Genomic DNA, 23016 nt, shown 5'->3' with positions numbered 1-23016 from the left:
TCATGTGAGTAGATATATATCTGATAATTTTGTAGATGATAACTTGAGGATTTGGAGATAGCAACAGTTTAGGGTGCGTGGAGAAAAGACACAGTCATTTTTTAGTCATGACCGAAATGGTTGTAGATGTTGCTGACATACAGATAGGATGCATAACAGAGGTATGGAATTTAGAAACCAAAAGTAGCCGCAGATTTACCATATAATTTCATATCTTGAATAATTTCTTAGGACAAATATCCTTGGTTTACGCATCACTATGGATGTGACAAGTATCCCACAATTCCCTATACAACAATAGATGAAACGGAAGGTAAGCAGCACACGGGGTTGCACAGCAAGAGGAAGACAGGAAAATTAAGTGCCATACATTTAAAAGTTCCTAAATTGTTTAAGGAAGCAACTTATGGATGAAATTTATTTATCAGAAAAACAGTAATTCCCCCCCCCTAAAATTTCAACAACCGCATCACAAAAATTAAGTAAAAATATAAAAAACTGTTAAGCTGGTGCCTAAAACATAAAAAAGCAAGTACAAATTACGGGTTGCAAAAAAAGTAAGCCCATTTCAGCAAAGCATATTTATAACGTCGAATCCTTTGTTTAAATTCTGGTCTGCGATCGACAAAAGCTTACCGCACTGCAGTATCAAAGATGACATAATGCGGATTAGTTTTTAGATATGACGCACTTTAGACTCCAGGAAGAGGACTCAGCTAAAGTTAAATCAGGAATTAAAAGGACTCTTTCTAATTTGGTAATTTTCTTTCATATTTCATATCTTACACACACACATATTTATCTATATCTATATATATATAAATTGACAGAGAGTATATTTCTTTCTTGTTAGGGGAACATGATTTTTTTAAATTAACCTCTAGCATTTTTCTTATATCAGGGGCTAACATGGAATGTGAATTAAATCACAGTGCAGTTTATTTCTTTATTTTCTGTCTTTAATATTTCAAATGAATTTCCACTAATAATTGTCATGACATTGTTGCAATATCTGCAACTAATTAGGTTATATCTAAATCTACGGCAGAAAACAATGCTTAGGTTTAAAAAATATGATTTTCTTACTTTCTTCGTTTAATTTTTTCTTCTTGTTATTATTTTCCTTAACTCATTAACAGAGAGCTTTCATTAATCGGTGTGTTTATCTTTCATGTTAGTTGCAGATATTGGCTTCTTATTGTTTGTATTAGTTTATCTGAATTAGCATACAATATGTCGATATGCTAATTCTATATCTTTTACGTGTTTCATGGTTTTTAAATAATTCTCTGTAAAATCAAAAAAAAGTTCTGCAACTTAATCCAAAATAATCTAATTACGTTTCAATTTTTTCGAGGTTATTTAAAGCTTTTTTAAAAAAATGAACTAAAATTGCTTATTAACAATGTAGGACTTATTAGGATGAAAGAAAAGTCATTAATTAGAAATAAAATATTTCTCTTTCATATTAGTATTCAGAATTTGACTACGATAAATTTTGTTTATGTATTACGTACGATGATTGCTAAATTGCAATTAAAAGTAAATTTCACTCTTACATTAAATATAATATCGTTGTGAGGCTTAACATAATACGTGATAAATATTATACTGCGTATACAGTATGATAAAGACAGCTTTTTTTACCCCCAAAAAATTCATAGATATATTTTGAACATAAGTTTATTGAGATCACGACAAAGCCCGCTAGGGCTATCTGTCTAACGGAAGAGATGCCTTCGTGGAGGATTTTCTAAGGAAAACTGGCTCGTAGTATACGTTACACACGAGGAAAACTACGAAAACATTCATGCAGCCAGCCCGTTCGATTGGAATCGAACCCTGGTGGGAAGTACCAGTGTTCAGCGACTTTATCGCTCGATCGCTGGTGGGCTTTCTGAATATAAGAGAGTTTCTGCAATATATGGAAATAATAAGTGCACGATTTCAAATTATAAGATAATAACATGAAAATATTAGGAGAATATTAAGGGTATGCAATGTAGTACACAAAGGTAAGAAAGAATTTAAATGAAAAATAATTTGCTTCATTTGAGGGACGACTTGATTGGGTTATTTAGAATATGGCAAAACACTCGAAATGCTATCTGCCTAAGGAAAACGATGTCTTCATAGATGTTTTTTTTAAGGGAGCTAGCTCGTAGCCATATACACATATGGAAAGCCACGAAAGCTTTTATGCAAGTCGGATTTGAAACTGGGTCGAACTTGGTCGCTGTTGGGCCTATTTAGTTCCCGTTCATGGTATTATAGAAAAACGGGCTATCTGCCTTCGTGAAGGGCTTTCTAAGGCAAACTGGCTCGTATACACGTTACATATGGGAAAACCACGAAAACGCTTTTGCAACCAGCCCGACTCGAACCTCGGGCCAAACTACCAGTGTTCAGCGACTTTACCGCTCGGCCGCTGGTGGGCCTGAGTCTATTTGGAGAAATAAAAACAATCAAAATGTTAAGAAGAATTTTATGCATGCAAATTAAATGCTGAAATTCACGTTTCTTTTTAAATTATCAAGTAAAATATACGAAAATATTATATAAAGAGGAAAAGTGAGGGAATAAATCTTAAACTTTGAAAGACATTAATACTTCGGACTTTATTGGTTTAACTCGAACCACCATACTGTTAAATGGAACCCCACCAGTGGGCGAATGGTTAAGATTGTTGAATGCTAATAATTTGATCCGAGGTCTAAACCAAGCAGTTAGCTGCATGGTTGGTCTTTATGGATTTCACCATGTATAACGTGAATTCAGGAACTTTTTTTAGACGATTCTTCACGAACTATCCTTCCCTTAGCCAGTTAGCCCTCATGTGTTTTACTAATTTCAAATGACCATTCAAAAAATAACCATCTCTTAAATGGACATTCTAAGATTTTAAAGTAGACTATACAGATGTCTATATTGCTTTAATATGAAGGAATTTCTAAACAACCTACCTTATTTATACAAAATAACGTGTTTGTTTTGCTTAGTTAAGCATGAATTAAAATTTCTAAATGAAGACTTGACTGTCCTAGTTAGTTGAATTAAGTATTTCATAAACAATCTAAACTACTATTGAATACTAATGATTTTGATCAAATCAGTATATGCATTGCTTTTAAAAATAAAAACAAAATTATACACAGTTAAATTAAAATATAAAATTATCTATATTTTATCAAACAGTTTTCTTTACACAAAAATCTTAATTTAAGTTTCATTCACATCACATCGGAAATTAAAATTTGAATATATATTCCACAGTTAAGGATATGTTAATTAAGACATTATAAATCCCATGTGCACTTTCATATTAAAAACTAAAATAGAAACAAAAACAGAAATATACACAATTAAATTGTGTATATTTTACACAATCTAGTTACATTTTACACAATATAGTTTATAAGTTTTTTGTATAAGTAATTTTATTTTAGGCTCCATTCATACCATAACTTCGAATGCATGTTCTACCAGGAACGGGATATGTTAATTAATACATGTATACAAGTGAAGAGATTAGGAAAAAATTGAAATCCATACCGCCTTATCGAGCCACGAGAGTTCGTCAGAGGAAAGCACTTGAAAGAAATCCAAGGAAGGCATGACCACACCAGGCACCACTGACACTAGTCCACAGACCATAACTCACAACAATTGGCACTCCAATCCAGAAAACGTCGAAAATGCATTAGAGGTAGGAAGGAGGCACGACCGATGGTATTTCGACTTACAGGTGTTCGCAGTCTCATAATGTTATCGAGAAAAATAATCGCATGCAAAGTACCACATTATCTCCCGTTGACACAAGGCGAAGAGGAAACAGCGGTACTTTTGAAAAGCCAAGATGGCACGTGGTTCGAAGGGCAGACAGCCACTACAACAACACGTCCAGGTACCCAGAATACAATACATTAGGAAAGGGGACTTTTATGGTTACTGGTTAGTCAAAAACGCGAAATTCAGTTTATTCAAGATTTAGACAGCAATGTGAGTAAACCTAAATGAACACTGGATTATATTTTTCTTTCGTGCATTGTATTACTGCTACCTTTTGTAATCTGCACTTTCCATCTGTCCCGTTAGATAATTATTTCCTCCTCCCCCCCATGGTCGTTTGCGTTGTTACTATTTGTCCTTTGCTGATTTGTTAAGATTATGATATCAAAATGTTAGACACGAGAAAAAAAAAAAAAAAAAAAAAAAAAAAGAAATTCAAACGCGTCTGAAAGAATGGGGAAACAATGCCCTTGTTTTTCTGTTACATAAAATACTTTTGCAGTTGCGTATGTCGCCAGTGATTGTAAGCTATTTAAAACTCTAAATCGCAGTCAAATTTCAGAGCTCCGACCTGCACTGTTTGTAATTATTTTTATAATAATTGGATTAGTTCATCAACAAATCAAATCGAGTTTGGCTTTCTAGACTTAATAAAAACAAAAATAAATAAATAAAAATATACATTTTTTTAAATTTTAATTTCATTTTTTTACTTAAAAGTTTTTAAAATGCAAGCTTTTTACAGAATGTTTGAAAAGGCGTTAAATCTGGAACTGTTCGTGATCAATTTAAAGAGTATACTTAAGTATACTTAAGTGCTTCTTTTTTGCATTTTTATTACGCTACGAACCTTGTATTAGCAACTACTTCCCTAAGATACCATCTGTAAAAGTGAGCAGCATATAACTAAGCATCGTTTTCAGTGCTAGCTCTCAAAACCGATCCCATCTACAGACGAGAAGTATCGTCTCGAACTGCGGTTGGTCATCGTAGAGAGTATAATCCTAGTCTATTTTTAACAGTAATTTATTTTTTTAAAACGTTTTAATAATAATTTAAACTACGCTTTAAATATTTACTAGTAGTCTGATGAGAAGCATAGACCAATAATTTAATGTGCACTCTGTTCTATACATAATGTGCACTCAGTGTATTACGTAAAAATTACAACTATGGAATAAAAATGCTTTTGAATATAGTTTATAAAACATTTTATTACCTTTGATTTAAAAAACAAACTTTTTCTCAGTCGACCGACCCGTTTTAGATGACTTTAATTATTTGTCATGCTGCTGGCGTTAGAGGTTTAATATTCAGTATCAGCGTCCAATCAAATTAAATTCTCGGGAATACCGATAGCTTCCAGGGCTGGTTATTTTACAGAAATGGCCCCCCCACGAGAAGGCTCATTATATTTAATGAAATATATTTAAAAGCAATTTTTATCACGTAGATATAATTTTGATACGAATCTCGGAACGAAAAATTGAAATAAATAAATACAGGAAGTGCATGCTACACATGTTCTGAGAAGTGTTCTTCTCCTTAACTTTTCCTTGCGTCGTTTTACTTTTCCCCCTTTTTTTTTTCGTCAGTACTTTTTATTGTTAGTTTCCCACCCTCTTCTAGGCTACCGCCCAAGCTTAGAGTTTTACCCTGTCATACTAAAGCGTGGTACACTTATCCTCTTCTTCAGTTCTAACTAAATGAACAATCTTTCATTGAAATTAAAATGAAAGACTGTTCATTCATAAAATCTGCATGAATTCAACGTTGTTTGTCTTACAATCAGTTTTACTTGACTTGTCAATCTTCCCCATTTCTCCTTTCTTTTCTCGTTAAGAGTACCTGTCTTACGGGAGTAGACTTTCTTTTATTACTTAGTGTCACAGCTTCCCTTCTTTCTTTCGTCCTGATCTTAAACCTTTGTCAGATCAACCCTATAAGAAACTTTTCCGAGAAATACGTTCCTTCCAGAAAAATTCCCAGAAGTACAGTAGAGTCCGGTAGACTCGAACTAATGCGGACTGACAAGATGTCGAGTTTTAGGGAAGAAGGGATCCGCTATTTACAATTCAAAATATTCCGTCAAACGTTTAAGTCCGTGGTAAATTTTTGAATGCTTTTGTCTTTGTCCAGTTTCTTTAGGCATTGATTGTCCTTTCTACTACTTGTTAATTAAACTTCTTTCCTTCTTAGTCAATATTTTCATTTGCGCAGACAACACAACTCAAAACCTATCAGTCTGCATATAAGTAGAGAAACTTTACCCTGAATGAATCTAAAATTTAGCTTCCAGTAGGGCACAGTTATTAATCTGCTAACAGATAGCAACAGAATGGAGAACTATGAGTGTTAAGCGACAGTGGTTATCTCACTTTTAACAGCAATCTTGTTACTAAGAAGAGAACTGGGATAGATCGGAATTTCCACGAGAAAAATAAAACTTGTCACCAAATCCATTATACAGGTTTCAAGAAATAGTGTCACAAAAGGAAAGAGACAAAAACTGCAGAATTGGAATACCATCAGAGTCGTAGCTAGGGGTGCAAAGGATGGGAAAACATTTAATTCTAAAATGTCATAACATCAGTTTAGCGCTCCTTGGATTCTGCGCCCGGGGACAGATGCCCCCCTTGCCCCCTCTAGCTACGCCCCTGAATACCATAACAAAGCTTTGAACAGAACAAGAAAACATGCGGACACTGTAATTACAATAATACATTAATTAAAACGTATTTACACTGTTTGCAAAGTATAAGTGATACTAGATATTATTATTGTCTAGTTATTAAAAACAACCACCACATTACTTCAAAGATAATGTTCTGCTTGACCAGCAGATTTTAGCGATTAAAACAAAATGGGATCGTGGAGATATATAAAATATCAAGTAATCGGGCGTCGAATTTGTGGAGGATCTAATGTATATTCTATCCTTCGCCTCCTAAGCCAAACAGAGCTGCCGAATTTCTTCATCAGCGTTGTAAAATATTGCGGCTACGAACACGCAACAGAACGCTGACAGCAACTACCTGTCGCAAATGCAACCATAGCTAGCTTTCTTCCACAACACTGGAGTTGTCCAGAAGAGTTGTTTATTACCTACTGAGCGTATGAAGGGCACGCGAAAGTCTTCTCTTTTTCGAAAAGATGGAATTACTTCCAAATATAAATCGCTTTAAAAAAGGTGAACTTCAATATTTTGGCATTTTTTAAATTTAAAAATAAGTTTCATAAAAATTACGAAATCTAACTTTTTATGCGGAATTCAAAGCTGTACATAAACTGAGGAATGAAACATTTAAAGCTTCTATAATGGAGCCGCCCAGACGGTATAGTGTTTAAGGAAGCCTGACTGCGATACCAAAGGGACCGGGTTCGAATCCCGGAGAAGGCATGTAAAATTGTCTGTCCCTTCATAGGAGGTAACGGTGGCCGCCTATTAGGTGTCTTCACAATAAAATGGTCCTCACTTCTGACCTTAGTAATGGCAAGTGTCCTCGATTTGGGAAAAAAAAAAATCCTATAAGACATAGTGCAGCTAAAGAAAATTACTGGTAAAGACTCCCAGAAGTCGTGCACCAGCAGAAAAGTTAAGTTTAAAGTTCGGAATTTAATTAAAAGTTCCATATAGGTTAGATTATTTAGATGCGGGAAAGCATACAAGGCTATCTACTTTAGGGCAGGAATGTGTTCGTGGAGGACTTTCTAAGGGAAAATGACATGTATTCTAAGGGAAAATGACGCGGCATATCAAACGTAACAGAATTACAAATTATGTTTCACATCAGTATATCACAAAGGAATACTACTGAATGACATCAAATAGGAAAAAATTTCGAATTAACCTAATTTATTTTTTAACCGAAAGCGATAAAATTGTTGTTTAGCTTCAAAAAGTTCAAGGACTCAAAATTCGAAACTGAATGCCTCAGTCAATTTTTGGCTCATAGGAGTAATGTTTTTGCTTTATTTTTTAGAGGAAGTATAAACATTGACTTAGTATAAATATAGGGATACTGGGATAAAAAAAAGGATACAGTAAATTTTTAAAAAACTGGTTTTTTAGAATGTACTAAAACATAAATATGCGCATCATTTTAAATATTTTTGTAACCGGAAATATATGTCTGCGACCAAAATTTGCGAAAATAAAAGCCACTTATGGGCCTTTATGAGCACGCTGTGTAACAAAGAATTATTTCAATTAAATAGGCAATTGTTAACTTTGTGGCAGTATACTTCTTACAATGTAGAATTTATTTCGAACAGAAATTCGTAAATGCGGACGTTTCAGAAGTTTAGGAAGAACAATTCTGAGACAGACCGATACAAAAGTGTTAAAGCATGATTGAACATTTTAGTTACTGAACTTTTCTATCTATAGGGAATATTATAAAAAGTTCGAATTTTTACAACTTCCTCCCAAGCCCAATACTGAAATTGTTTCCATAAATTTTCTGAAAACTTTGTAATCAGAACTCTGAGATCAGTATTTAAGGAAATAAAGCCTACTGCCATCTTTCTTGAACTCCCCAGACGGTGTCCGCCGAAAACATCGCGGACGAAAGCGTCGTGGAGAAAACAAGGCAAGGAGAAAACGTCGTGGTACAAAACATCGTGGGAAAAAACATCGCAAAGAGAAAACATCGTGGTACAAAATTTCGTAGTCGAAAATAAAGCTGTTCAAAAACTTCGCAGTTTAAAAACATCGTCGTCAAAAATATCGTCGTAAAAAGTAAAGTGCCTACAAATCATCGCAGGACGATAACATCGCACACATGCGTTTTCTGGTTTTGTAAGATGCAAATGCATGTTCGTATAGAGATCCTAGAGCTCAAGAAGTAAAGAGGGATTCTTTTACTTTTATATTTCATATATTTGAACGAACTAATAAATTTTTGCTGAAAAAATAAGAAGGAAACTTAAGCATTTAAAAACTTAAAACGAGTAGAAAATTAATGCAACTTAAAAAGCTTAGTAGAATTTTAAATTTATATAGTTAATTAACAAAGATCATTAATAAATTAAGCTTTCTTTTAAGTGGCAATTTTTCATAAAATGTACAGTCTAAAAATGCTTAGAAAAAGGAAGATAAATAACTGCATAAGGTTACGTCTATAAAAATTGTTTAGTTAATAATCAAATTATTTCCTTTCACATTTGTTAATCTGATATTTTTTTAATGAAAATTACATATTGTTTTGTTTCCGTTTATTCTTAAAGTATCGTTAACATTTTCATGTATAGCATGCAATCACTTTTTTTGGATGTCGATTTGTTAGTTATGACGAAATTCAGTTACATAATATGTCACTATGCGATTTGAAAGACCCATGTATGCAATGTTATCGTCATGCGATGATTTGTACGTACTTTATATTTTACCACGATGTTTTAGAATTGCGATTTTTTCTCTTTGCAATGTTTTCTCCTGCGATGTTTTGTACCACGACGTTTTCTCCTTGCGTTGTTTTCTCCAAGACGTTTTCGTTCGCGATGTTTCTGCCACGATGTTTTCCGCTGTAACCCCCCCCCCAGACGTATAAAAGCAATGGAATCCCCTTACTAATACCACGAGAAACCATGGCGGATTCAGAACCATATAAATACTTCAGTACTCCAAAAGCTCCTGGCGCTGAAATTTTTCGTTTTTTTCTTTTCTTTTCTTTCCTTTTTTTTTTTTTTTTTTTTTTAATAAATCCTTAAGTACTCCTTTTAAGTTTTACAATGTTTCTCCGTCTTTGCAGAAAAAAGGCTGGAAAGACGACGTTGAAATTTGCGTTAAAAATTTCGAAGAAAATAAAAAGCAATATTTTTTTTTTACCTTTCTGGAAGCAATCGTGATTTTTGTAATAATCCCCAGTTATTTGATGAATAATATTAGTGTATACATGCACACATCAAAAGCCTTTTGCATTTTTTAATTTTACGGTAAAATTTGTTTTTATTTCTAATTTAACAAATTTTTTCATAAATTATGGTTTATAAGTTAAAAATTAATAATTTCATATAAAGCTGCAATCAGTATTCGAAACTCCTTGCAGTTGCAATACTTAAAGTATTTCACCTTTAATCCGGGGCAATTTTTAAGAGAGCTAGTAATATTAGTCTTTAGTAAAGTAGTTGCGACGATTCTCGTGTGTATTAAAGAACGATGTGATAAAAATGTTATAATAATTGATTGCATTTTTCAAACTATAGTCGTATATTATCTTCGTACCTTTCATCGTTTTTCTGTCAATTTCCCATTACATTCAGTAGAAAAATTTGTATATTATTAAAAAAAATATTTAGGATCATTAAACCAAAAGCGAGGCACATCAGAACCAAGCGCTAAAATCGCTAAACACTGGTAGATCGACCTAAATTCAATTCCTGGCTAACACTCTGGTTAAATGAAAATTTCTGTGTTTTTGGCAATGCGTAAAGTAAGTAAAAACACGTTTCTCTTAAGAAGGTCCCCCACGAAGGCATCCCTTCCTTTAAGTCGATAGTCTGCGGGTGTTTTGCCATAGTCTAATTAGCCCAGTCTAACCATAAGCGAAGAAAGGAAATATATTATGCAGTACCGATGTGTTTACATTTGTATGAGTTTGATGGTATAGTTCAGTGGTCGGCAAACTCATTGGTCAATACAGCCAATTATCAACAGCTCAACGAATGAATTCTCTTTTAAGAGCCACATTTTTAAAACTTATTATATAGGTAGGTATATTGTTATTCACTTAATTAGGTTACTCTTACGTTGGCTTTTATTAAGAACGTACTCGATCTGATCAACGTTCGTTCTCTGAGGTCGACCCTCTTCCCATTCTCCCATCCCCAATTTTCTTGTATACTCGTTTCGTATATCTTCTTCCATTTATCCTCTCTATATGTCCCAAATCATCTAAACATACCTTTCCCCAATTCTCAACATTACATCCTTTTTCATTTCACAGCACTTCCTAAAATTAACGTAATACTTCAATTTTTAAGTCTTAGTTAAACTATACAGGGTGTCCCATAAATATTGTGACAAACTTCAGGGGAAGGTAAGGCACATCATAAGGATTAAGAATTGGGTAGGAATCCATGCCCAGAAACGTCATTGTACGCCGCTATGGGGTGTTGTAGAGGAGAGCTCTAGTGGAAAGTGAGGACGCTTTCCCGACAGCTATCAATTACCCTCACAGTTTGTTTGCACTTCTGCATCAAAATTTGTGTGACTACGGGTCATTAGGACAAATGAAGGCAGGCCACGATCGACTCACTCGGTCGAAGAAAGTGAGTTGAATACGATGGAGAGTAATCCAAGGACCAGCATGCGTGCCATTACGTCTCAATTGTGTCCAGCGTGTCTTGAACGCCGAGTCCTTCCACGCCTTTCGTCTCCAAAGGGAGGGTTCATTTAGTGCTCTCCGATTACCATCCTGAATGTGTGCATTTTACACAGTGGTTTCTGCAAGAAAATGCCTGTAGTGTTAATTTCCCAGTTTATGCGTTGTTCACGGATGAGGCCATATTCAATAGAGATGGCGTATTCAATCACCACAATCAGCATTTGTGAACCTCCACCGTGTGCGGCACCACCAGGCACAACAGCGCTTCAAAGTTAATGTCTGGGCGGGTTTGGTCGGTGACTGCTTAATGCTGCTTGTAGTGTAAGGATCTTAAGTTTTACTAACGTTTATTTTATTTTAAATCTTTACTATCACTTCTTATTTTCTACTTCCGGCCAGAATTATAAGCGTGAATGTTTTTATGCAAAGTTTGTCTGGCGAACGCCAAGTATTTAAGTGTGGCCTTTTTGCCAAGCGAAAGAGAGAGGAAGCAGTGAGTTCGAAGCAGGCCGCTTACCTTAGAAGTTACGCAGTTGCTATTTGCCTTCCAGGCCAGAGGTTTTAATCCTCTTGATAAATTAAACGTGTTGTAGTGTTCACAGTCTCTGTGCTACATACGCTTCCTGTTATTATAAGGCCAATCTTACACGTGTATTATTCTAAAGTTAAATTAGAGTTTAGTTTTATTTTGATATCTTTTACGTTAGACCCCGAGTGGAGGGTCATTGTATTCCGAAGTACGGAAGTCATTGTATATAAAGAAAAATAAAGGGTTTTGTATACCCTTCGTCTGTATCCTGTCTACTTACTACAATTAGTGAACATAGCTTTAGTAAGCTCTCTGTTCTTAGTCAGGTCCTTGTATGTTTCCGAAGAAGGTTAGAAGAAACATTGAACCTGATAGTGACGCCCGACGAAGAATAACCATGGCCGAGTTTCAAGAACAACCTGTGCTGCCTGCAGAAACGGCTCAGAATCCAGAAATGCCAGCTGCCGCCCTGGAAGGATTTGGGTACATCGTCCAGACCATGCGCGCTTCGATGAAACCAGAAGCAACGTTTAATGGAAACTCACCGGTAACCAGTTTTTTGGAAAAATTGGATGACCACTTCATGCTCTACCCCATGCACGAGTTTCAAAAAGTTACCTTAGCTACCAGCGCTTTGAGGGGCCAAGCGCTTAACTGTTTCAAATGTATCGGCAGAAGTCTCTTGGGTCAAGCAGGAAGTCCCACCTATACTTATGAAAATTTCAAGACTGCCCTACTAAAAGCCTTCCCTGTTGTAAGGGATCGTGCGAAATTAGAAACGGAACTTTTTAGCATATATCAACAAAGAATCGAAAACCTGTCGAGCTTTATTTTAAGAAAAATTCACGTTTTCAAGCTCTTGTATGGAAACCGTCCGGATCCTGAAATAATTCAAGTGATTTTGCCGAGGTTACTACCCCAAGTGCAAGACTTTATTGAATTAAGAAATCCGACTACACTGGAAAAGTTATTTGAGCTAGCAATCCAGTTTGAAAGTAGAAGAACGGCGGACGTCGAAAGAAGACGCCAATATCAACAGCGAAACCAATTTGGTACGCCAAGACTACAACAAACTCAAGCATACGGCTACGGAGAAAAAGCGAATCAGTGGGCAAGGAAACCCGAGCATTCAAAAACAGCCCGCGAACGTCGACAGTTCAAAAGCAACCCAGGAAAAAATCTCAAGGCCAGGGGAAAAAGAAGGAAAGCACGGAAAGGAAAAATAATTTAAACTAAAACGGATTTCTGCTGACGAGAGGGTGCGGAAATCCGAAGGCCACGAAAACCCCTCTTCCTTCAAGTTAAATACAGTAATGGTGAAAAATTTGACTCTTCCGAAGATTGAAGTGTTGGTAAATAATATCCCGGCCACCGCACTCCTGGATACCGGCGCGCAGTGTTCCTGTGTGGCAGAAGTCTTTTTTAGAAAGTATTTTCGCAAATACCGCATATATAATGCGGATAATACGACAGTATTAGCGGCGCAAGGAAAAGAATGTAAGTGCGTAGGTAAAGTACCTTTATATATCCGTATCAAGGACGAACAAGTAAAGGTGATGTTTTTTAGAGTAAAGAATTTGCAAGCACATTTAATCCTAGGAATAGACTTTCTTTCAGACGCACAAGCTACACTGGATTTTAATGAAGCGTCCCTTAGGCTGACAATGAAACCAGTGCGTGTAGAAAAGGTTGAACCGCCAAGGTTAAATCTTGACCACCTGCCTAATGACGAGCAAGATAGAATCCGACAAGTGGTAAGTGAATTTGCTTCCTTATTTAGTGATATTCCAGGATTTACTCAGGTTACTAACCATAGTATTGACACCGGAGATGCATTGCCGGTTCGTCAAAAACCATACCGGTATGATAAGAATAAGGAAAAAATTATAGAATGGTATATTACCGATATGCTACGTAAAAAGATCATAACGCCCATCTCAAGTAGTTATGCTAGGCCGGTGGTTTTATGTAAGAAAAATAATGATTATCCTTTGGAGCATCCAAAAAGGTGGAGATTCGCTATTGATTACCGTAAATTAAATTCCATAACGAAATATCCGGTATATCCGTTACCGATCATAGAAGAAATTTTAAGGAACATAAAATCAACCAAATTTATGACGACTTTAGACTTAACGAATGGTTATTTTCAAATAGGGGTCAAGCCTGAGGACGTGCCTAAGACTGCTTTTATAACCAAGTCCGGCACTTATGCATTTTTGCGTATGCCGTTTGGCCTTTCTGGGGCCCCAGCAACATTTCAGCGATGCATGGACATTGTGTTAAGACCTGTTCTTGGAAAGTCCACATTTATCTATTTAGACGATATCATTATTACTAGTGATAATCTCGACCAACATATACAGGATTTAAGACAGGTGTTTTCTTTATTAAATGAGGCCGGTCTAAAAGTTAATGTCGAAAAGTGCAAATTTGCAGCCCCTGAATTAAAATATTTAGGTTACAAAATATCGCAAAAAGGGATCGAGACAGATGAATCAAAAATAATCGCTGCACAAAAGTATCCGACTCCAAACACGGCAAAGAAGCTCTCTTCTTTTCTAGGACTTTGTTCATATTATAGGTCCTTTATAAAAGATTTTGCGGCTATCGCTGAGCCATTGTTAAAATTAAAAAGGAAAAAGGCAAGATTCTCGTGGACGGCCGAAGCCAATAGTGCTTTCGAAAAATTAAAACAAGCATTAACGCAAGCCCCTGTGTTGAAATTTCCTGAAAAGGATGAAAATTTAGAAATTTCAGCGGATGCTTCGGATTATGCGGTAGGAGCGGTACTTTCGCAAAATCAGCAGCCCGTGGCATTTTTTAGCCGAACTTTAAATCAAACACAAAGAAACTATTCCGCGACCGAGAGAGAGGCACTTGCAGTTCTGTTAGCAGTGCAAAAGTTCCGAGTCTATTTTGGAAAGGCGCCGATAACAGTATATTCTGATCATGCGGCGGTAACTAGATTGTACTCAGGGAAAAATTTATCCCCAAGGTTAATAAGATGGGCACTCAAGCTGCAAGAATATAATCTGGTAATCAAGCATACCACCGGAAAGGAAAATATCGTAGCAGATGCCCTATCACGAATTAAATTAGACGAACAGGGTAATACCGTAAAAGTTGCAATGCTTACAGCGTGTACAATAAATTCCCGAGAAACTGTAATAACAGAACTGGGTAAGGATCCTGAGTTTGGAAGTATTTATGAGTATTTGAAGGATCCTGAAAATTTTAGCCACCAAGATATTGTGGCGATAAGAAATAGGGCGGCCCATTACGAACTAATAGATGGTCTATTATTTTATACAAAAACTACGAATTCCAACAACGAATTTCGACCTGTTATCCCAGCTAGTCTTAGATTAAATATCCTGCAAGAGCTCCATGACAGCCCTTTAGCTTCTCATGCTGGTATTCGAAAAACTATCCAACGCGTACGCGAGGCAGTCTACTTTCCTGAACTGCAAAAGTTAACAAGGGCGTATGTCCAGTCCTGCCCAACATGTCAAGCCGTTAATTATATTAATTTCCGCCCGGCCGGGTTTCTAAATAGTATTAAATCCGAATTTCCAAATGAAATAATTGGCATCGATTTATTGGGCCCTTTCCCAAAAAGTCAGTTAAATAAAAGTCGCTATCTCCTTGTTATGGTTGATCATTTTAGTAAATGGACCGAAATTGTTCCCTTAAAACGAGCCTCCGCGAAATTAGTTACTGATTCTAATTTAAATAAATATATTTTAAAATACGGGGCGCCCCTAAAAGTTATATCGGATAATGGTCCTCAATTTGTAAGTAATATATTTGAAGACATGTGCAAAAAACTGGGCATACGTCATTTAAAAATGGTCCCGTATCGGCCGCAATCAAATATAGCGGAACGGGTCAACAGAAATATAGTGAAAATTATCCGTAGTTATGTTAAAAATTTTCATAAAAGCTGGGATAACTATGTCAATGAATTTGCTTTCGCCCTTAGGACCGCAAAACATGATACAACGGGAAAAACTCCTGCTGAGTTATTTCTAGGCAGAAAGATTATAACACCGTTAGATAAACTATTTATGTGCAACAAAGAGCCCCAGAATTTAAAATGGGTGATATAGAAAAACTAATAAAAGAAGCAAAAAAGAATACGGAAGTAGCACAAAGAAAACAGAAATTATATTATGACTTGAAATGACGGGGAGTAACTTATAAAGTAGGGGATGAAGTTTTAAAAATTAAGCATTCACTTTCTTCAGCACCAGAAGATAAAACTGCCAAATTTTTTCCACGATTCGAAGGACCATATGTTATAGAAAAAATAACTCACGCTGTTGTAGTGTTAAAGGCCAGAAATGGTGAAACCTGTTCCGCAAATATTGATCAAATTAAGCCCTACTTCGATCGTAATAAAATGCAAATCTTTTCAGATCTTTTGCAGGATCCGGCACGGCAGACACCGCAGGTACAAGTTCCAGAGGTGGGAAAACGACAAGTACAAGGGCAAGCCAATGAGAGACAGAAGCAAGTGAAAAGAAAATTGCCCCGCGGAAAAATTGAAGGTAAAAAGAAAAAGAAGCCGTTCCACCGTCCAGAAAACAGAGTTCACGAACACCCCCAGAATGAAGAAGGGAGAAGGACGACGTATGTGAAGAGGACCAGGAGAAAGGGCGGCAACTATAACCCGGCTTTAAAACGGAGGATCGACTCATCCGACAGAACTCTCGGCAGCAAAAGTCGCCGAACTGCGGAAGGGCCATCAGCGGCGGAGGAAAAAGTACAAGAAAAATTTGAACGGCCAACAACGAGGTCCAAGCAGGATCACGACAGAAGTTTCCCGGTTCCGCCAAGACCAGCTGCCTTCAAACGGCCAAGACCACAAGCAGAGGGGAAAAGGAAGGTGTTCAAGGGTGGCCGTACTGGTGAAAAACGGAAGCTTCCAGAGGAAAGCACTGAAGGGCGAGCCCGTACAAGAAGGAGGATAAACCAGGCTACGGTCTGCAGTACCTTTAAAGACTGGGCCCAGAAAAGGATGTCCGAATATTACAAAGATAAGTAAAATTTTATGTTACTTTGCAAACTTAAGTTAATCTTTCATTCTTACTGCAAGTGGCAGATTTCAAGAAGTTTTACCTCATGCGAGGTCTACCTTTATCGCCAAAAGGGCGAGAAATGAGTTGTGACCGATTTTCTTATTATGTTTTTCAATTACTCGCGCGTAAAACTAAAGTTGATGTATAATAGCGTTGTGTAAAGACTTAAATATTGTAAAAAGTTATTGTATAAATTTTATTTAAAACATTCTAGCAAGAAAGAAGTTTTAGTCTGAAAGACTTTTTGAAATGTAGTATTATTTCAATGTAGAAAGAATTGGCACTTGCTTTGAAAAGAATAGAAGTTAACAATGTACTACTAATGTATGTTTTCAAATGTGTAAAATTAACGGCATGTTGATATGTTCTTATATACATGTGTTCTGTTATTTTAAATGTTAAGAAATACCGTGATATGGTAAAAGTGAAAGTAATGTTAAAAATTTGTTATTCGTGTGACTGTAAAGACTAAATCATGGCGAATATATGTTCAAGGTTGAATGATGTAGTTAGGCTCTCTGACGCTACACTTTAGAGTTAGCCACTTTTAGAATAGTACCTCAGGATTTAGAGTTGAAAGTAGGGTGTGTTAAGAGGTCTCGTTATGTTGAATTTTAACATGTTAGTGTTTTGATTGTAGGAGGAAGTGTTGAACACATAGACATAAACACATTCGTGTTTGGTGTTCTTTTACAACACATGTCAGAGAGCAAGGGGAGAGATAATTAAAATAGTCATGAATGAAATAAGAATGTTAAGAGAAGTATATTCTATGTGTTATTTGCAATGTCATTGTGTAACATTTCATTAAACTAGTTTTCCTTCCAGAGATCTGGAAGGAACCAGAATTGAATAAAGCTCCTGTTTAGATGCAGTACAGATGAAAAAAAAAAAAAAAAAAAAAAAAAAAAGATTGTTGTAGATCCTGGGAGCTGCTATTGTAACAAATTTTCTTTCTTTTAAATTTTCTAGTTTCTAACGAAGTTATGATTGTAAAAGGTTGGCCTCGCGTTATATTCTAGAGCTAAAAGTTTTCAACAAGGTCGTTTTAGACCTCAGTTTCAAACTAATTAACTCTGGCGGGAAGTATGTAAGGATCTTAAGTTTTACTAACGTTTATTTTATTTTAAATCTTTACTATCACTTCTTATTTTCTACTTCCGGCCAGAATTATAAGCGTGAAGGTTTTTATGCAAAGTTTGTCTGGCGAACGCCAAGTATTTAAGTGTGGCCTTTTTGCCAAGCGAAAGAGAGAGGAAGCAGTGAGTTCGAAGCAGGCCGCTTACCTTAGAAGTTACGCAGTTGCTATTTGCCTTCCAGGCCAGAGGTTTTAATCCTCTTGATAAATTAAACGTGTTGTAGTGTTCACAGTCTCTGTGCTACATACGCTTCCTGTTATTATAAGGCCAATCTTACACGTGTATTATTCTAAAGTTAAATTAGAGTTTAGTTTTATTTTGATATCTTTTACGTTAGACCCCGAGTGGAGGGTCATTGTATTCCGAAGTACGGAAGTCATTGTATATAAAGAAAAATAAAGGGTTTTGTATACCCTTCGTCTGTATCCTGTCTACTTACTACAATTAGTGAACATAGCTTTAGTAAGCTCTCTGTTCTTAGTCAGGTCCTTGTATGTTTCCGAAGAAGGTTAGAAGAAACATTGAACCTGATAGTAGGAAGCCATCAAAAGTGTCGTGTATTATGATCCTGTTGTGTCTGAAATGGATCTTGTTGCAAGACTCATCTGCGCAGCTGCTACAATCTAAGAAACTCCGGGTGTGTTTGAATATGTCCGGCAATCAATGGTCCTTCGGTGTCAGACATGTTTGGCGTCTGATGGGGCAAACTTCTAGCATCTGTTGTAACATTCAAGCTGGCGTATACCATTTGTATTCACGCCCAATAAATATTTCAAATTAATCACTCTCTTGTTTCCCTTCCCATCTTCTACCTCTGCTACCACTTACCCCTGACATTTCCGGGTATGGGTTTCTATGCAATTCTTAATCCTTATGATGTGCTGTAACTCCACTAGAAGTTTGTCGCAACGTTTACGGGGCCACCCTGTATAGGTGTGTCGAATAAAACTTGATATTGCACTTAATAACAATACTATTTATTGGTAAAATAAATCTGTAAGGTATCCAAAAACTTAAATCATGATAATGACGAACAAACACTAATGTGAACAACGGCCTTGAATCATCTTGGAAAGTTTGTGTAACTCATGTTTGAATGTTGTTTTTAATTTTAAGTATGATTCCAAGTTGTCATCTATAAGACTACTTCTCAATTTATTCTTGATAAGGTTCATGCTTGAAAATGATTGTTCCAATGAATATGTAGACCCGAATAAGAAAAGAGAGAATAAGAGCAAATGCTAGTCTTTTCAGCTGGTTATAAGAGCCAGGAATGCTATTCCATATGTTAAAAATCAACATATATTCCTTTCATAGGCCTTTTAAAGCAGACCACTTTTGCTGTGAACTAAGCTAAGATTTCTTTTTTTCCTCCGATGTTTCTATATCAGCGCTAAGACGTTCAAATTTCAAACTCCGTCATTCTTTGTTTCTTAAATCCAGTAAATGGATTTAAAAGCTGCCATTGTCAACAAAGGCTAACGTCGCTTTGTCCGAATTCCTGAAATCAGCTGAGAAAATCTTCTCCCATATTTAAAACTCTTGTTCTGAAATAGCAAATATCAATATCAGAATTATTTTCTTGCCGGTGTTTCAACAGGCTTGGAAAGTGAATCAAAGTTTCTCTTTCAAAATCTTTTTCTTGCTGTATGAGTATTAAATGCCTTGTGCACGATATTCGAGAAGCTCCAGCACAAATGATTATAGACGCACCGAAAAGATATAAAGCAAATTGGGCACAAATTGATATGCATACAGGTTTCGACGGAAAATGCAAAATTTTACATTTTGGCTCCCAATGAATGAACGGTTGTCGCTACAGCCACTTGATCTGCACAAGTGGCAGGATATTTAAGAGGAAAAAGTACGATTCCAGGTAATAAATTCTTCAGGAATTTCATTCCATGTACTCTGGTAAACAGTAACTATGCCTCGCATACAGGTGCGTAAACGATATGCGCAGATGTCAGAATTTGAGAGAGGTCGTGTAGTTGGACTCAAAGAAGTCGGTTGCCTTATCAGCGAATAGCTCGACATTTGAGCAGGAGCGATGCCACTATTAGATGATGTTGGCAGGAATGGGTGAACCATGGCTGCACACAGAGTCAAGAAGGAAGCGGTAGGGCTAGAGAAACGACAGAACGTGAAGACCGCGCAATTGGTCAGAGCGGCACTCACAGCTCCAGATGCATCATTATCATCGATTTTACGTGCAACTAGTGCTTCAGTAACCGCAAAGACCATTCATAGACGGCGCACAGAAAGGGGACTGAGGTCACGGCGCCCCTTGCGCTGACTACCATTGACCTCTGTACAACGTTAAGCCCGTTTGCCGTGGTGTCGGGCTCATTCGCACTGGAATGTCACTGACTGTAGTAGAATAGTCTTCAGTGATGAGTCCCGCTTTGAACTGAGCCCCTATGACCAGCGAAGGCGAGTCTGGAGGCGCCCCGGACAGCGGTGTCATACCGACCTGACTGTCTTCCGGCAGACAGGTCGACAACCAGGAGTGATGGTCTGGGGTGCCATTTCATTTCATAGTAGAACTCCTTTGGTTGTCATCCGTTGCAATCTTACAGCACAGCGGTACGTCGACGAAGTTCTAAGGCCCGTTGTGTTGCCCTTCATGTCACGCCACCCTGGGCTTACATTTCAGCAAGATAATGCCCGCCCTCACACTGCACATGTTTCTACTGCTTGCCTTAGTGCTTGCCGAACATTACCTTGGCCAGCAAGATCGCCGAATCTCTCTCCTATTAAGCACGCTTGGAGCATTATGGGCAGGGCCCTCCAACCATTTCGGGATGTTGACGATCTAACGCGCCAGTTGGACAGAATTTTGCACGATATCCCTCAGGAGGACCTCGACAACCTCTATCAATCGATACCAAGCCGAATAACTGCTTGCATAAGAGCCAGAGGCGGACAAACGTGTTACTGACTTTTCACTTTGTGAAGCTGTATCACTTCAATAAATCATCCAATTTTTCTCAAAATGTAATCATTTGTTTTTCTGTACATGTACATCACTTCTACTGATTTTCGTCCCTTTCGGATAACTCCTTCTGGGTGCGTTGTTTCTTTTCTTTTCTTTTTCTTTTTTTTTTTTTTTTTTTTTTTTTGTCTAAGAATGTAATTGTAATAACAGCAATTTGAAACAAAAACGTATTTGATACTTTTTGACAGTTATTAACCAATACTAAAAGCTTTCTTCGTATTTACTTTTTACAATACTGCAGCATGTAGTTTATCTTTCTTTGAAATGAAAATCATCACCAATATGGTGATGCTTATGTAAGTAATACTAAAAGCCAGACAAATAGTATATAATGTATTCATTTTCATTGCTTTAATAGGTAATAAAAGGGTCAACTAGATTATCTAGTTCTCTAAAAAGAAATTCCCCTTTACTACACGAAATTATATTAGAGAAATGAAAGTATGAGTGTGAAATACACGTTGAAAGCTGTCTGACTTGTCTTTGCTGTTTGGGATTTAAAAATAATCTGCTTGATGTTGAAGAAACTGTGTGCATTCTTAATATTTACTATTCAAACTTATGTAAAACAATATCGCTGTTTTTATATCGGGTATCCCTAGATAAATCGAACCTAAAACAAGTGAAGTATTCCATTTTCGTTTCGGTTTATCTTGGGCGATCCGATATTTGTCGAAAATATGTATACAAACTACATAACTCTTGTGCAAAATAAATACGAATAATATATAACTAGAAATTAATATTTCGAATTTTAAACTATAGAAACTGCGGCACTTTAATAATTCTAATTATTTCGATGTATAATTTATCAGAGAATGCAAGCACTCCGCTCTATCAGATCTTATGTTTAAAACATGTTCATGTTTGTTTTCCTTCGGCTTACCTCGTATTTTTCCAAGAAGGCAGTTAACCCCCTCCGGTTGGTACTGAGAAGATCTACGGGAACGTTACCAATACGAAGGGCAGAAAGGGGACATCGAGAAACAAAGGGCAATAAGAACCGGCTTAGAAAATTTGTTTGCCTGAACACTTGATTATACAAATGTTGCAAAACAGTTAACTCATCTTTACAAGAATCATAAGAAATCACATTAGTCGACATTTTAAAACGTATGTGGGTCCAGGCTCTAATTGCAGCCTGGATCAACATGCGTTTACGTTGATTTTTTTACTCCATGGGAACGAAGGTACAAACTATGAGTCTAAAATTCTGAAAACAAGCTTACAAATACGAATTTGCTAGGACATTCCAATGTGTGCCGGTAGCATAGTCTATCAATCTTGCATATTTTATCAAATTTATTACTGCAAATGCTTTGAGAGTTCCTACATTGTGTTATGAGTTTTAATTAATAATTTGATGCACTGCAAGGCATGATAAATATGTAGATATGCTTAAACATTTTCAGTCATTGCCTATAAAAATCGTATTTAAAGGACATCTACTGTATAATGGTTACTAAAGTACGGGTGCCATGAACACACTCAAAAAGAGTGCTGAGCAAAAGAAGTTATTGAACGAAGTGGTGAGCTAAAACATGGTTGAGAAATTAACTAACGGTTTAACTGAAATAAGAATGCAACTTGCTAGTCAACAGTTTATAATGCATGAAAATATACGCAGCGTATTAAAGACTATGAATTTTAAAGATGGCTAAAAGATCATATTCTATTTTTGCTAAGCAGAAAGGAAGTTCCCTCCCTCCCACGAAGAAATAATTCCTCTTAGATAGGCCGAAAAGCGGCTGAACGGTAAAATCGCTGAACACTGGTAGTTTGTCACGGTTTCAAACACTGCCGAGCAGGGTGGCTGCAAGGGGGTTTTCGCGTTTTTTCCCCCCATGAGTAACGTGATTAAGAGGCGGTTTCTGTCTTCCGCAAAGATAGAAAACTTGACATAATTTTCCACTTAGGCAGATAATACTCGTGTGCTTCACAGTATTTAATTATATAAAAAATAAATGAATAAATAAAAAGTAATAAATAAAAAATAACAGATATATGAAATGCGGTAAATTAACCAGGTATGACACCTTTCATAATAAAACTGTACTTCTCAAAACATAGGTAGTTCCACTTTTTTTTTAACACGCTTTACGCAAATATGCAATGTCAAGAAACCAGCTTTGTCGGTAACATTTCTGCG

The 23016-nt window shown here is 36.4% G+C and overlaps 1 protein-coding gene across 4 annotated transcripts in view; it reads right to left on the bottom strand.

Moving 5' to 3' along the window:
* LOC118188529 (recombining binding protein suppressor of hairless-like) overlaps positions 1-23016 on the bottom strand; it is a 192008-nt gene that overhangs the window by 97175 nt on the left and 71817 nt on the right. Inside the window, exon 1 of one of the 4 annotated variants that reach the window (XM_035358975.2) lies at positions 3553-3795. The exons of the other annotated variants lie outside the window; for them this stretch is intronic. Within the exon in view, the coding sequence (XP_035214866.1) occupies positions 3553-3654 (102 nt within the window). The 5' untranslated portion in view covers positions 3655-3795. Of the gene's footprint in view, positions 1-3552; positions 3796-23016 lie in introns of those variants that run through there. 4 annotated transcript variants of the gene reach the window in all.

The sequence above is a fragment of the Stegodyphus dumicola genome, chromosome X2, assembly GCF_044657685.1.
Source record: "Stegodyphus dumicola isolate Sdum_Otavi_A_Nest chromosome X2, ASM4465768v1".
NCBI lineage: Eukaryota > Metazoa > Arthropoda > Arachnida > Araneae > Eresidae > Stegodyphus > Stegodyphus dumicola.
Note: the sequence above shows the minus strand (reverse complement) of the source record. Positions and strands in the feature narration are given on the sequence as shown.